General features: G+C 45.9%; 1 protein-coding gene across 15 annotated transcripts in view; it reads left to right on the forward strand.

The window, feature by feature from the left end:
- Nucleotides 1-3100: 3100 nt before the first annotated feature.
- The window catches only part of nfixb (nuclear factor I/Xb), a 102899-nt gene continuing 90078 nt past the window's right edge, over nt 3101-15921 (forward strand). For 3 of the 15 annotated variants that reach the window (XM_078084450.1, XM_078084453.1, XM_078084470.1), the window contains exons 1-2: nt 3101-3540; nt 12144-12227. In XM_078084450.1, the coding sequence (XP_077940576.1) occupies nt 3538-3540; nt 12144-12227 (87 nt within the window). In that variant the 5' untranslated portion in view covers nt 3101-3537. Of the gene's footprint in view, nt 3541-12143; nt 12228-15080; nt 15214-15921 lie in introns of those variants that run through there. The other 12 variants (XM_078084447.1, XM_078084449.1, XM_078084462.1 and 9 more) reach the window with 8 other exon arrangements.

The following is a 15921-nucleotide window of genomic DNA, read 5'->3' on the forward strand; positions in this document are numbered from 1 at the left end:
GAAAAGATTTGAAAAGAGTGAGATGAATATAGGATTAATATACCAACACAGCTGTAATTCTGTATGTGCACCATATCTTTCTATACTTCTTCTTAATCGATGTGAACTTACTTTGACCTCCTTTTCAAACGCAACTTACTTAACTACAATGTTGAGGTAGGCCAGGCTTCATTGGAAGCTTCTTTATACTGTTACTTCACTGCATTTTAAAGAGACACATTACACATTTTACCACATTTGAATATGTATTATACAGGTTGAACTATTCAGTGTTAATGTTCTCCACATCAACCAGATAGATTAGTGAAGAGTACTTCTGAGGGCAGCTCGACCCGAATGTGATGCTTGATTGTATCATTTATTCAATAAATTAAATAAATCAAAAATAATATATTTAACATGATTTAATAAATAAATAATAACATACATATACATTTTCATCGTCTTCTTGTTTTCTTTATATATATATATATATATATATATATATATATATATATATATATATATATATATATTTCTGTGTGTGTTACTTTGGATGAAGTAATTTTCTCTATGAATCATTATTCGGATGTATTTATAATGGAGCATTTTTCTTGTGTGGCCCCCTAATGCTGCTCCCTATTTTCCATCCATCTTTAAACACACACTGATTTATTTCCTTTGCGCACGTTTGCTCTGTTAACGCGGTGAGGTTTCTCCCCTCAGCTCACAGCAGCGCGTCGAACCGACGCGTGGAAAACCTCTTGGAAGTTGTTGGCGCAGGACAAATGCGTAATAACGCAGGATTCCGCGACGGGACCGATGCCCGGTGCAGATTATTGTTTCGGTGCGTGCGTGCGCGTGCGTCTGTGTGGGGAACTTCAGGGAGAGCCGGTACATCCGGGCCACACAGGCAGAGCGCAGAAGCGTTCCAAGCCATCGTTTGGGCAAGTTTAGACGGCGTGGTGCCTTCACGGTTCACGGATTGAGTTGCTTTTCCAACTTTTCCCCGTGTCTCCCGGCAACAGACGTGGGGATTAAATAGTCGTTTTTAGACACCACGGGACACGGGTGATCATCCTACAGTCCGCCTTCGGTTCAGTTCATTTGTCCAAAATATTTGAAAACCAATTTTAAATAACAAGTGTACAGGTGGGCCCACAAAGGACGTTGCGTTCAAGGGAGTCCAGGAAAGAAAGCCGATAAAGTTACAGCAATGTTGAGGTCAAACATCAAGTCGTTTCAACAAATGAGCATGTTGCCAATATTCACAACATGCACCCCGTACAGTCACAGTCCTGTCGGTTGACGAGACAAAGCCAATAATAATATTGATCGAATGTATCATAAGAGTCGGGGGGTCACATTCATAAATGTCTTATTTTGTTTGTTTTAATCCGATCTACTTTAACATGTAACGGTGCGCATCGGGCCCAACGCCAGTTGAAGGTTCTGCCCCACATGCTGCAGGCCTCGCGCGCACCTTACGAGGCCGCGCGCACACACACACACACGCGCGCGCGCACACAGTTACCACACGCACGTTCAGACGTAGGCTACTGTTTTAAATTATTTATCTGAGATTTCTAAAAACTCATTTTCTCTGTGACCAGAATTGCCTGCAGTTTATTTATGGGTTTAATGCTATCAAAAAAAATATTTGAATGAAATTAAATCAAATGAAGATATTCCAATGCTGATGAGTTGTTATTCTGTTTTCATCCATTTCGGACACCTAAAAAGTCCCAAAGAATTGACAATCATACATTTATATCCAACGTCAACCTGCCCAATTATTCTCATTTTAAAAGCAAATAAAACACATGAGGCCTAAATGGATTATTTTTCATATATTGTATTTTGTGGTAACATTGCAAATGAGGTGTTGGATAATTAATTAATTAATTTTGGACAATTAATATTGTAAATACAAAAGAGTAGTAATTTAATACACATGGGACAACTCTGTTGTATTTAAATTAGGAATTTATTAACACATGTTTCACTCAAAAAATGGTTTTAAAATTCCAGATTATTGATAATTTTCAACGCATAATCTAGTACTGCAAAACTAAAAAAAAAAGTCTTTCGTCCATCATTAGGCCCTAAAACATCCAACATTGAACACTCAAAATGACTCAGAATGATGTATTCATTCTTATTTAAACATTCAGCTCATTTGTATCCTAAAGTAAATATAAAGCGTATAAATGATTTGATTCTCGTTGCTGGAGTAAAAGACGCGGCCTCTGTGAAACATTGAGCGCGTGTGTGTGTGCGCGCGCGCGTGCGTGCGCGTGTCCTCAAGGAGCCGCTCAGTCCAGAAGCTTCGCACTGGTCTTCCTGTGAAGTGATCGAGCTGAACCGGCGGACCCAGACTGCGGCAGGTGCAGCACCTCCTCGGAACCGCCCCGTTTCCCCCGATAACCCGCGGGCCGCGCCTCGGTCGCCTCCATCCGAAACGAGTATAAAAGGTGGAGTTCGGGCCCCTAAAACAAACAGAGATGCAAACAGCTCGACCGTGGATGTGGTTGTGAAACGGTTCGGTTCGGAAGGCGTATCAAGTCTCCTGGCACCCAACTAACAACGCCTCCATATGTATTGTAAAAAATGGACATGAAGTTTTCTGTGAGACACTGAAACTATTTGGGGTTTTCCGAATCTGTAGCAGCGCGCGGTTGCCCCCCCCCCCCCCCCCCCGCCGGTGAGAGCTCCTAATCCCCCGCGTCCACGGTTTACTCTGAGCCCGTCTTTAATTCCTCTAAACCCCCAGCTGCCGCCCTGGTTACTCGCCGAACACGACAGCCTGCGAACCGCTCCAGTTATTAATAATTCACCAGGCCCCCCCTCGTCGCTCCGCGTCCTCCGGCCGCAGGAACCCCCCCCCCCCGCCCCGCACACCGAAAGGACCGGGTGGAGGGCACCGGTCCGGAGCATGCACTAAGCGGTGGTTGTGTCAGTCGGGGTGGGGGGGGGGGGCATCCCCTGCCGCACGAGCAACAGCTGATTCGGGTGAGGCGCGTGGAAGCTCTGAGCTCGCGCTTACTCTCGATGCAAAGCAACTCCCCCTTTGCTTGGCTGCTTCAGGAGGGAGGGAGGGGGTGAGGGGGGGGGGGGGCTGGTCGAGCGTTGATTGTGTCGGTGGCGCATGCTGCAGAAGTGCGGGCGGCTCGGGTGGACGTTACGGTACCGGGACAGAGTCGGAGGGAGGGAGGGAGGGAGGGAGCGAGGGGGAGGGGGGATATTTTTTCTCATGGAGGCATCACGCGGTGAAAGCGGACGTAAACACCTTGCGTGAAGCAGTCGGCGGAGCGGACGACTCGGATTACGCCGCCGCGTGCGCGTCCGCGGCGACTGCAAATAAATACATTAGAGAGCGGGCCGTGTTTTTGGGGGCTGCTTTGCTTCCGGAAGGAGGCCGAGCTGAACGAGAAACCGGGCACTTTTCTCTCTCTCTCTCTCTCTCCCACACACTTTTTTTTTTTTTGGAAGCCGAACTTTTCGAGGGTGGAAAATGCGTCTTTGAGAGGTGCTTGGCACATTTCCCTCCACACCACAATGGTACGTGCCGTGTAAACCAAGTCATTTGCTCATTTGTGCAGTCAGCTTTTCAGATCCATTTAGCTCTCCGTAGATTTGACACGCAGACTTCCTTTCAAAGTTTAGTGGGCTGACACTTATAATTCTAGTGTGTGTTACTGTGTACTGAAGTATCTCATGCGTATCAGTCACCTAGAGTAGTCCTTCCACCTACCCGGATATGGTTCTTGTCACAGTTATTGTGGTTATCTTTTGTAAATACGGGTTGCATGTTATGTATGTTTATTTTATTTTTCTATGTATGTTATGTTGCTGCTATTCACACACAACGCCACTTATTTTTAATGTAGCTGCACAACACGTTGCCGAAATGTGCTTCTGGCCAAATTGGTGTCCAGCTCTCTCAGTTGGAGGACTTTAGTCTCGTCCTTGCGGTGGTCCGTGGACGGGGGGGGGCTATTTATAGCCGCATATATGATACGAGTTATCGCATGTCAAACTGGGCTAGCAGCTCATCAAGAGGCACCGCACGGTTTGTCTTTAAAAAATAAAAATAAATGGTTATACGTAGTGACATGCACGTGGAGAGCCCCCCCCCCCCCCCCCCCCCCCCGCCCCTGCCAGAGTTCCCACATAAAATGGCAAAGTTGGACAGATTTGGAAACCCTAGGCAGCAAGAAGATGGTACTTGTTTTCGGCGCCAAAATCCAAAAATGCGCCCGTCTGATTTGTGCGTAATTACGCACGGGTGATTCGTTTGAGCCAAAGGTTTACGATCATCGGCTCACCACCAGCTTTATCTCGCTAAGTATTTAATATTTGACTTGTGATTTCAGTTCATTTTGAGTTTGAAAAACACTATTATTTTGTTATTATAATTATTTCTTGTTTTTTACCCCTTGGATCTAAATAGCAGATGTGTTCAAATCTGCAAAGCCACAAGCAGAATGTTTTATACAGAGTTATGGAGCTCGCACGTCCTTGACCCTTCAAGCGGATTTTTATTTTTTGGCAAGATCTGTTCCAAGTCAGTCAATAGTTAGTGTAACCTCCCACATGCAACCTTGGAGCTGCTTAAGGTGGTGCGTGGGGCTCCGGTGGGGGGTGGGGGGGGGATCTTATTTGCACATGAATACAGAAGATTATTAGTATAAATAATTATTTGTTTACGAGCATCCTCGCTGACATGGCGGCTGCCCAAGAAGCTCATCGGTAAAAAAAATGAAAAGAAGATACAGAATTCAGGACAGGCCTCACATGGGATTATCTCGACTTGTTATTTTCCCTCTCAGCAACTCACCTCATTTTAAAATAACATTTATCTTTAACGAGTCAGGCTATATTGTGAAATGGTGCCAAGTATCCCAGCTACACGTTGGTGTAGTCAGAATTCACCGGAGGGATTCAGGGATTCGCCAATCAGGTTCAGGGACCCCGGCTCGTGACCTCTGATAACGTGGCACAGCGGGTTACCGGCTCGTAACAAATGTGTTCGGGAAGCAAAAAGTTGGAAAACTGCGGCCCGCCGTCCCGAAACTATAGACACACCCCACGTTCGCCCCCAGATTCATACTTTCCGTGTTTATAAGACCTTCATGATGAGGAATGTCAGTCATGTGTTAATGGTCACGCTTAGCACATGTCTCATGCACACTGTAGGAACAGAAACCAATGCCGTCATCTAAGAGGACTGTAGTTTGGAGTAATTGTATCCCGCACTGTGTGTGTGTGTCCCACCACATGATGATTTGTGACCCCCCCTCGCCTGAATATTACGCTTTTATGTTCGCTCAAGCCTTGGGAAAAAATGAATAAATAAAGACGTCATCAAACATTCACTTGCTCATGTACGTGGAAGCTTTTCGCCGTATAGTTTAAAGATGGTTAAACTCCCAACACTTGGATGAGGATGCGGTTGTAGCACGGGGTGTGTCCGTGGAGTATCACGCTAAAATCAACCAAAAGATGAAGAAGGAAAGGAGGCAAGAAGAGTGTCACTTCTGACAATCCTACGTTTGTGGCGTGTTCCAGTTAGCAGAAGAAGACTTTGTGGATCTGGTGAAGATGAGGGACGTACGAGGGGATTCAAAAGAGAACGGTCCAACTTGAAACAGCAGCGGTCGAGACATCCAGACTTTCTGTCACTCTTGACGAGTCGAGCTTCGCTAACGCATCCTATACTTCCCATAATACAACTGGGCAGCATAAGTCAATATGTCATCATTGACTGTGCTCTTCTTTTAAACTCAAAACTTCAAAAGCTCAAATCTGTAAAAGAATTTCGGTAACTGAAAAGTCTCAATTTGAGATGATGTCACCATGATGTCACTGTGAAGTTATTCCGCCTCCTCCCCAAAATGATGGACTTGTTAGCAGAGGGAGCCGTTTGTGCCAGATGGAGTCTGATTGCCTCCAGTATAGAAAATATGTAGAAAAGTGAAGTCCTCTCACTGTTCCCAAAGTTTTCTTGAAAAAACAAGCGACTACTTGACTCCAGATCTCAGATCAGATTTGTTGGCTTTGGAAAAAACACAGACCAATTTCGTGAACTCGTTTTTCACTACAGCGCTCACACTTTGCTTGGGATTTTTCTTTTCTTCCTTCTTTCTTTTTTTTGCATTGGGTTGCAGCGTCTGATCGAGCTCACGTTACAGCTCTGGACTCTTCCATCGCATTTCTAACGCGGCCCTCAATTACTTTATCAGGACGTAACCCTCATATTAATTGGTTCCACGAGACGCCCCAGACTGCACACCATCTGTGTAAGCAAGTCATTTGGATCTACTTCATTTAGGGAGGTGTCGGTATCTTCTGCTGTAATTTGAAAAAAGAAAAACAAAACAAACGCAACAACAATACGTGTATTTCCTCCCTTCACCCTCGTCTCGAGGGCCTTAATGAGGAATTAAAACTAATGGCATTATTCATTAAGCAGATCTTGCCAGCTATTTATCACTGAAACAATATTAGCATGTTGGTTGAAATTTTCAACACTTTTTTTCAGTTTTTTTTACCATTCTGAACCAGGTTTAGCATTTTAGATAGTTTGGCATCGAATGCGTCGCACCAAATTGAATGCTAAAAAAGAACCGGTGGCAAGCCCCAGAAACACACTAACAATCCTTTATAAACACACTCACACACACACACACACCTCTAATTACCCCCCCGTCTCATTCCTCACCTCCTGAGATGCAGGTGTAAAATATCACATTTTTCCAGCATTTCTCCCTGAGGTGGCGCTGGCTCACACTCACACAACGTACAATTTCTCCCTTTCATTCCCCCCCTTCTGCACATTTTCTTTTTTCCCCCTACAAACAAGTTCCCCCTCCTCCCGCCCCTCCCTCTCTTTGATGCGTGTGCCACATTTGCACAGGTTTGTTAGCTTGTTACAGGTGAGGAAGGAGGACACAATTAGGGATGAATGAAGCAGGGACTGGGTAGGATGTCAGTTTGGTTCTGACGAAAAAAGTCTCCAATGCTTCAGAAAAATCCGCCCTGCGAATGTTGAAGTGGGAGGACGGAGGGTTGTGAGGATGCCTTTCTCCTGTAGGCCGCCGTGTTTCCAGAAGCTCGTAAACACGAGTGTTCTTGTGCTGTGTGTGTGTGTGTGTCTGTTTGTGATCAAAAGAATGAGAGAGCCGGGCTTCAAGTGGGGCCGCATATATATGTTCTCTAATGTATTCTACGCTGTCACGGTTCCCGTTCCCTTGGCTGAAGGTGGGGAACCGTCTACTTGAAAGCACCTGACCTCTCTGAGGTTAAAAGCTCCACCCTTGAGACAGGCGCCAGGTGGCCTCTGGTCACCTGTAACTGTTTTGGGGTGTAATGCCGCCCACCTTTAGTAAGGTTTTGCCTCAGACCCTGCCGGGTAGTGACGAACGACATAACTTTTCAGGATTATTTTTCCGGAAGATGAAGCGGAAATAATGGAAGAAATCCAGATTTCTATTTGCACTCCAGCAACACGATTCTCTGTAGGCGTCTATGCAAACCGCCGGGCTACTGCTATTGACAAGTTGCTACCGCTACAGTACCATCACTCCTCTGCATTGCAAATATGGTAATGTCTTTCCATTGGTTGCAAAAAGCAACATGGCAACTGTCGTGTTCCAAGATGGCCAGGGCGACATAACTGTCCACACACTAATGGGTGACGTCACGATGACTACGTACATTTCTCAGTCGCTGGTTTCTGTGTAAGAACCTGTGTAACCAGCAGAGTGGGTTCCACAGGTTTGGTTATCATGAACTATCTTATTAAATAAAAGAGTAGCTCCTCCCTTCTGCATTTAGTCTTTAGATGCCGCTAGCTCTCGACACTATGTCCTGAATGCTAGCTCCTAATTATGTTTACGGTCTGGAGCTGTGCAAATCGTGTAGGAGTGTTTTTAGAATCCATTGCTGTAAAACCGCTGCTTGTTACGGTTAAAAACATGATACGAGACTTGGGAATGAACCAAACAGTTAAGCTTTTGGTCCAGAATATTAAAATATCGGAATAAGATAATTCTCCGTGGGTTCATCACTACAAGCTACACATTCCAGAGTACACAGACAGCTTGCATTAAAATTATTATTTAACCTGCACACATTTACTCCTGGTATTGATATGTGTCCACATCAAGAACCAATTGAGATCCAGCAGCTCAGTCTAACTAAACAACCTGGCGTCGGATTCGGTTCTCGGGTGCTGGTTCAAATTGGCCTCTGTAGTTTTGTCCGTCCAAATTAAAAGCAGACACTTCTCCTCTCAACTCCATCCAAGTGTTTTGACTACCTGTTTTGGACGAGTTGTGTTGCTTGTGGCTTCGCTCACTAACTGGCTAATTCCTGCTTCCTGACTGATTTGGAAAGTCCTGCGTGAGCACGTAGTTCTGCCCACGTAGTTGTCAAATTGAAAAAGTAATTGTATTTATACAGGTGTTCCATGTGTTCCATTACTGCAGATGTGGCTATTTCAGTCTCAGTGACCATACCTGAGCCTTGATCAACAGATCAGTCATTATTTATGTTTGAGGCTACTTCAGGCATGACTTGAACACAAAACAGAAGCATTCATATAGAGTCATTTACTGAATTGTCGGTTATCATTCATTGATACCTGAACCAGCCATGTTGGTGAGTATCAGACCAATATCAGTATGGGTGCATCTCTAGCTCAATGTAGTCACGGTGTGTCCCTCGCTACAATTTGAGTTTTGGGTCCACTTTCAAGGTGTCAAGCAATAGGCAATGAATTATAAATCAGTAATGGGAAGACTCCAAACTCCAGTTGGACACCTTCATCTTTTCCCTACAAGTAAGAAAAAAATACCTTTTATTAATCCCCCGGGGGGGGATTTTCCTCTGCATTCGACCCACACCGTGCTGCCGCAAAGGCGCAGTCAGGGGCCGGGTGTCTTGCTCAAGGACACTTGGACACGGGACTTGTAGCACCCGAGGTTCAAACCACCAACCCCACAGTTACACCCGCTGCACCCTCCCTAATCCACACGCCACGGTCGGCCAAACATTGTACATTTGCGTGGGGAGTGTGCCACAGTAGGGGCCATGCCGAACCAATGAGCAGGGAGTGGACGTGGATTAATAAACGGGGTCTACTCTGCTGCTCCTACTGACCTCGTGCACTGCTCCCTACAAATGTAGCTCCGTGCGACTTATTTGATATCGTCATAAGGACAATAACATCCTGACGTTTACTTTTGTATTTTGGATCAAGAATAGCCATCTGTGTTCTAGACAACAGAATATTCATGTATATTTATATCCTACATATATTTATGGTTGTTTTGTATGCCCATCATTTTTTATCTTCAGCCGTGCACTACTGACCTAACAAAACAAAACAACCAGGTACATCTGGTATCAACGCTGCATTTAGTTTTACTGCAAATTAAAACTAATATTCATTTTTATTTTTCCTTTTTATTGCATTTTTAAATACGTCATCATGGCTCCCATTTTCTTTTATCTGCACTGCTGTTTTTAACTTGTATAATACTTGACAATTTTTCTTTCCATATGTGCTGTTGTTAAATTTAACTACAATGTACTTATTTTAACATATACCTATTTCCTAGAATTTATATAAATATTTCTTTCTGGAATGGAAGTAAGTTAACCCACTTACCCGGGGAATCAATGGAAGGATTTCTGATTGTGATATTAATTTATGGACAGAGCCGCTGCAAGCCCATAAAACGTGTTCTTCATTCAGGTGTGTGACTACAGACGGAGTTCACCCCGCCACCGAGCTGGGGGGGTGTTTGGGGCCGGATTGCAATTGAACCTCCACTGTATGTGGGACTGGAGTGACACTGAGCTCAGAGCTCACAGATGAGGCTGGTTTGCACTCGCACACCTCTGATTTAAATCATACCAAGCGCCTGGGCGACTTTCTCCCCAAATCATTAAACGAAAATCTTTAATACATCACACATACATAATAGGGAAACTCGCACTGTGACTTTGACCAAGAAAAAAACCCATAATGTGCCCTTCTGTTGCCTGGCTTGAGTTGTGAAGGTTTCCTCGTCCTCCCTCTCCACTTTGTTTGGAGTTGCAGGGACACCGTCTGCGCTCGCCACCGATAAAATCCAACAACCACCAGTGTTGCATTACACTCAGATCTCAGCTACCTAAAGAGTGAGGACATCAAATGATCTTGCTGCAGGCCAGCCATATGGAGTTGGCATATGCTCCTTTATATATATATAAAAACACACACATAGAGAATTGATACCATGCTCTATAGAAGCTGAAGGAAAGGGGCCCAGTGATGCTGCCTCAAACAATACGTCTCAAACAAATAATATAAAGACATGGAAATACATCAGGGTTCATTCAGAAAAAGAACCTTTTCTACGTTTTTTTTTTAACTCTTTCGTTTATTATTATTCTTCCAGCCGCTTTCAGGCTGAGCTCCATCGTCTGCATGGCGAAAAACCTCTTTTGTGACTTGAAATGACACAAACTTGTCAGACAGAGGCCTCCACCAACAACTCTGCGATCGCTGTGTCGAACACTTCCTTCAGCTGCACCGGGCAGTTTAAGGGCTTAGCAGAAAGCCCCGGGAGCTCGACAAGGCCGCCATTTAGTGGGACAAATGGTTTCAAAAATGTTTTCCCTCCGGTGTTCCCCCAACATATTACTAGTGACAGGCCAGAGGTTGGATGACGATGCCCCATGACGAGTGTTTTTCTCTGTCACTTGGACGCCTCCGGTTCCAACTTTCTTTCTTCTCTTTTTTTGTGGCCCTCGCTAAACCAACAGAAACTCAGAGATGGAGTGACATCACACACACACACACACACAGGTGCCCTTCCCAGCGGGGGAAAAGAAGCTGAACTGAAGCTTTAACATGTCACTCTGAAGGATATGAACAGCCCGCCTCAGCAGAGTCTGGGGTCCATTACAGCGCTGTGTGTTTATGCATGTGTCCGCGCATGCATATTCTCTGAGTGCACTCCTGTGTCGCTCCGCGTGCACTTGTGTGCATGTGTAAGTCCTTAAGTCTGCGTACGTCTGTTTGATTTCCCACCAAGAGATTGTTTACCTCGCATGCCAGTTTAAGTAGCATAACTTTACATTTTGTTCGCTGGCTACGAGCAATGTTTGTTCCTGTTTTGGGTCCCTGATTGTTTCTGCTTGAAGGTATATGTTGGGAGACGGGGGAACGTAAAGTTCTGGAAAATGGGATTATTTCATCTCCTCTATCCAGAAACTAAACTTAATTCACGGAACCAGAGTTATTTTCATCAACATATGGCAATTTTGAGCTCTCGCCCGAACAGGTTCAGTCGGTATCCAAAAACAAGTATTCACATGTATCCCCATGAGAACCAATTTGTACCAGCTTGGACTAAATAGTAGTACCCACGGGCCGGCCAAGCAGCTTCCCATCCCTGATCCAGATCCTCGGTCCGTGGTACCCTCCTGGCCCGGCGGCCTCCTAATGGACGCCAGCGCCGCGGCGGATGCTCATTCAGAGCCCGCGTCTCTGCTGGCGCGTCCCGCGGCATACAAATGAACCGCGCTGAATAGAAACAAACACTTCGAACAAACACTTCAGCTGCATCTATCAGCGGATGCAGCGTAGCGATCTGGCCAAGGCGCCTGTGTTTGTGCCCGCGTGCGGGCAGACGTATGGCTTCTGTGTGCGTGTGTGTGTGTGTGTGTGTGAATGATTTGTGCTGAATCAGTGTGCGTTGACAGAAAAGTGACCATGCAGGTGAAATAGCAGGGACAGGAAAGGCCATTGTGCCGGAGTATTGTGTGCCGATACGGCGGCTAAACGCTCTGCTCCCACATTCACGTGGTGGTGACCGGCAGGGCCGGGGCCTCGGGCCCTCAAAGCATATGGCTACATGGCAGGCAGCACACACCATCTACTCTGTGTGCGTGTGTGTGTGTTTGTGTGTGGAATCTTTCTCAAGAACATATCTGGTAGTGTGTTGGACTTGAGGTTAAGTAATAAACAGCTAAATATAGAAAGTAAACGGATGAGCAGGATACTCACATGCATAACCAGCATTTACCGCTTTTCGCTGTCTTTTGAATTTCATGAAAATAAAGATGGCATCAATAAAAAAATAAATGACTGTTGTGTTATATTTCAGGCAACCGAAACCTTTCTGTTGAACGAGGAACCCACCAGAGGCCCGGGGATGCCTGAATGCTTTGTAGTATCCGATTCATACAGGGTATGCATCTATTATTATTATTATTGTCACTGTTCATTTTGCTATTATCAGCATGCTATTATCGTCATAATTACATATTGTATTATTTTAATGTAGTTCTCGTTTTTATTATGCTTGTATGTGTTATATTTTTATTTTCATTCCATTTTTTTACATTTTTATTTTCATTCCATTCCAAAATTCATTCCATCCATTTCTTTTGGTTATTACTATTACTATTATTAGCATTAGTATAATGATATGTCTTAGGAGCATTAGTATTATTACTCTTCATTCTCTCATGTGTTGTATGAAATATGGTATTTGAGTCATTACTCATTACTCTGACTGGCAGTCTGTTTTTATGCTCTTGGTAATTGCACCACAATCATAATGTCATTCACAGCTCCCTCTACTCAGCTGCAAACCATTACAATCATTATTTCCACACGCACGTTGAAGAAGACGAAGAAAGTACAACTGTGTGTGTGTGTGTGTGTGTGTGTGTGTGTGTGTGTGGTGGGTGGGGGGGACTTTGCCCTTTCCTCATAGGAGCGAAAATGATAACGACAATTTGCGCGATGACTCGTTTGGGCAAAAGCAAAAAGGAGCAGAAAGTAAAAGAAAGTGATGAAGCTTTTCTGGGAAAAGCATCAAAAAAGAAGAGGAAGAAAAATCCTCCTAGCTCACTCGGTGGATTTATACCGGTCCACATAGTGATATAGGATGGTAATAAAAACAAAGGAGTGGGAATGGGGATGCGGGGGGGGGCTGAAAATGTGATTGTTAATGAGGTGGGAGCTGCTTTTCTAGGCTTCAGTCTTTGTCTCTCCCGGAGTTGAGACTCATGCCAAGTCTCACACTGAATCTGGGTTGCTACAGTGTATCGAGTGTCTCGGGGTGCAGGAACGAACCATTATGGAGGTAATTGAGTAGCGAGGCTGGTAAAGGAGCATTTTCTTTGGGGCGGTGGGGCGGGAAGCTGTGTAGGATTCCGAGGGGGCAGCGGGTTCAAGAACGTCCACAGGAGGGTGTCCACATCCAGCTTTCTCCGCGGGAGCCTCCGATGCTTCGTCGCATGAAACTTCTCCCTCATCTGTTGTCTTGTATCGTCTTCAGCTCCTAACTCGTCCTAACCGGCCCATTGGGTTTAACTAACCTTGTCAGGATCAAAAGGTATTCGGCTTGGCCGGAGGTCTTTCCTGGTCCACTGAAGGCCACCTCTTGGCCAAGGAAGGTTTGGTTTCATTTCAAACCGAAGCATCTACAGATTTATTCCAGACCCGATATACGTGTTCGGATCGGACTGCAACCTCCAGTTCCGCCGCGAGAAGCTGATGCAAAAGTGTCTTTAAAGACTTTAGGGACTGGCTCGCTGTGATGCTTGAGCCGCATCTCTAGGTCACTACTGCGCATTCAAAATAGGGTAACTTGTGTCTATTGGTTGGGAAAAAAAGTCACATGGCGTTTAAACTCGCTTTTGTCCCCGTCGCAAATGTTTTCCGACTTTACTACTATTTTATTAATATTCAAGAAAGTTTCCAAACGAGCCAGCAGGGAGCACGACAGTAAAACCAGTGAAAGCGTTGGTGCAATCAGGCGCAGTCAGGCGCGGGTGTAGCAGGGCGTGGCCCGAGTGCTCTTCTCTGAATGAAGCTGGAGAAATCATTCCAAATGGGTTACCATTTTTTGGGGAAGGAGAACATCTGTCAATGGTCTAAAGCAGCAACGCCATACATCTCGCACATACCACCCACTGTCTAATAATAATAATAAGAAGAAGAATGCGATGACTCCGAGTCATTTTTACTTGGAGGAACAGTATGTATGAGGTCCACACACCTGTCCACACCTGTATGCGTGTGTTAGGGGGCGTGTACCCTTCATGCCAGTCGTGCATCATTGTCATGCGCAGGACTGCTGCTATTCTTGAGGCCGTAAGGTTACGCGCGCACACACACACACGCACGCACACTCATACGCGTACTCTCCGGCAACCGCGCACTTTCCTGCTCCCATTGCGCGCCCCCTCGGATCCCTTTCGTTGGAAGAGGCAGCTACAGGCCTCGTAAATCTGCAGGACTTTTCCTTTCCTCGAACGCCCAAATTCTGCGCGCGTGTCCCGCGCGGTGACGCTGCGCGGAGGAGGAGGTCCGGCTCGTTGCGCTGGCCTCTAGAACAGATCAGATAAAAAACAGGGTTCCGTACTTGTAATGAGTTAATACGTCCGTTGGAAGGCCTGCACGTGACCTTCAAGTATCCAATACATCCACACTTCGGATTTGAATGTGCAAGAATAGAAAGAGAAAGAGCTGGAATCCTCCGGGACTGAAACGTTACATTATTTCATTCGGGTGATTTATTCGAAATGTTATTGAAGAGACATTCACGGGACAGCTGCTGTGTGTGTGTGTGTGTGTTGCACTTTCTCCCTCTGTTGTGATGATGCGTTCACGTGCATCATTCCGAGTCCTGAAGAGTAACAACGGCGCCGTTCCAAATACATTGGATCCGACTTGTGTGCATCGTCCGGTGCTCTTACGGCGGCTGTAGCGCAACGCGCGGACGGACGGGTCAGTAAACGCAACGCATGCGCGTGAAGGAGAGATCGGGCTTATTACCTGAAATTATGAAAAGATTTACCGCGCGTCACGTGAGAAGCCCCCAATAAAACGCGTACTGCTGAATATCCGAGAAATAGGAAAATCCCGCCTTTATTTGTTTTCTTTTGAGTGGGATTTCATTTGGAAAAAACAGCGCTAAGAAAAAAAAAAAGAAAGGGAGAAAAAAAAGAGAGAGTCGTGCGAGAGGAGCGAGGAGGGGAGGGAGATAAAGTTTTTTCCCTGAAAGTTTGTGCAAGCTTTCACTTTCTAGGCGGGGTTACAGTACGCTGCAGCAGCATGGAGTGAGAGAACCGGGACGCAGAGCGAAAGCGATGCAGCAGCGCAGCGACTCTGACCCGCGACTCTAGACCGCAGACATGTACTCCCCGTACTGCTTGACACAGGTAAACCCTCCGCTCTTCCTCGGGCGGGTGGTGGGTGGGAGGGGGCGGTGAGGGGGGGGGGGGGGGCGCCGGGTTGTATTATTATTTTTTTTAACTTTTAGGTGCTATCTGCTTCTGTGTGGCGCTTTCTCTCTCTTTGGGGGTTTCCACGTGCGCGCGCGTTAGTTTTGTAGGAGCGCCTCTTTTTCTCGCTTCGCCCAAACTTCGCCCTCAACTGGAACCCCAGAAGCTTGTCTTCGTCGTCGTCGTCGTCCCCCTCCCCTCCCCTCCCCCCCCCCCCGTCTCCCTCTCCCACCCTCCCCTTCGTCTCCGGGCGCGTTTCCGAACTGCCGCACCGGGGAGGGAACTTTCTTGTGCGCTTTTTCGGCGCACGTGTTTGTTTTTTGCAGAGTAAAATGGCGCTTCTCCCGAAGTGTGTTTCACATGTAAAAAGACGAATAGAGGAGGCGAGAAACACGCGCGCGCGGGCGTAGAACGTAACAGCGCGCGGACAATGACGCGCGCTCTCCTGTTCAACGTTTCCTTGTTATAAATGTTATTAATTATTTATTGGGAGCTGCATGTCATGTGGAGCTGAGACCGCGAAGGACACAAACACACGTTGGACCTGCGTGCGCGTGCGCGTGAATAACTCTTCCGAGACAGAACGATACAAAAAAAAAAAAAATCTGGATCTTTTCTGCGACACAGTTAATTATTGGAAGTTTA

The sequence above is a fragment of the Gasterosteus aculeatus genome, chromosome 11 (genome assembly GCF_964276395.1).
Source record: "Gasterosteus aculeatus chromosome 11, fGasAcu3.hap1.1, whole genome shotgun sequence".
Lineage (NCBI taxonomy): Eukaryota > Metazoa > Chordata > Actinopteri > Perciformes > Gasterosteidae > Gasterosteus > Gasterosteus aculeatus.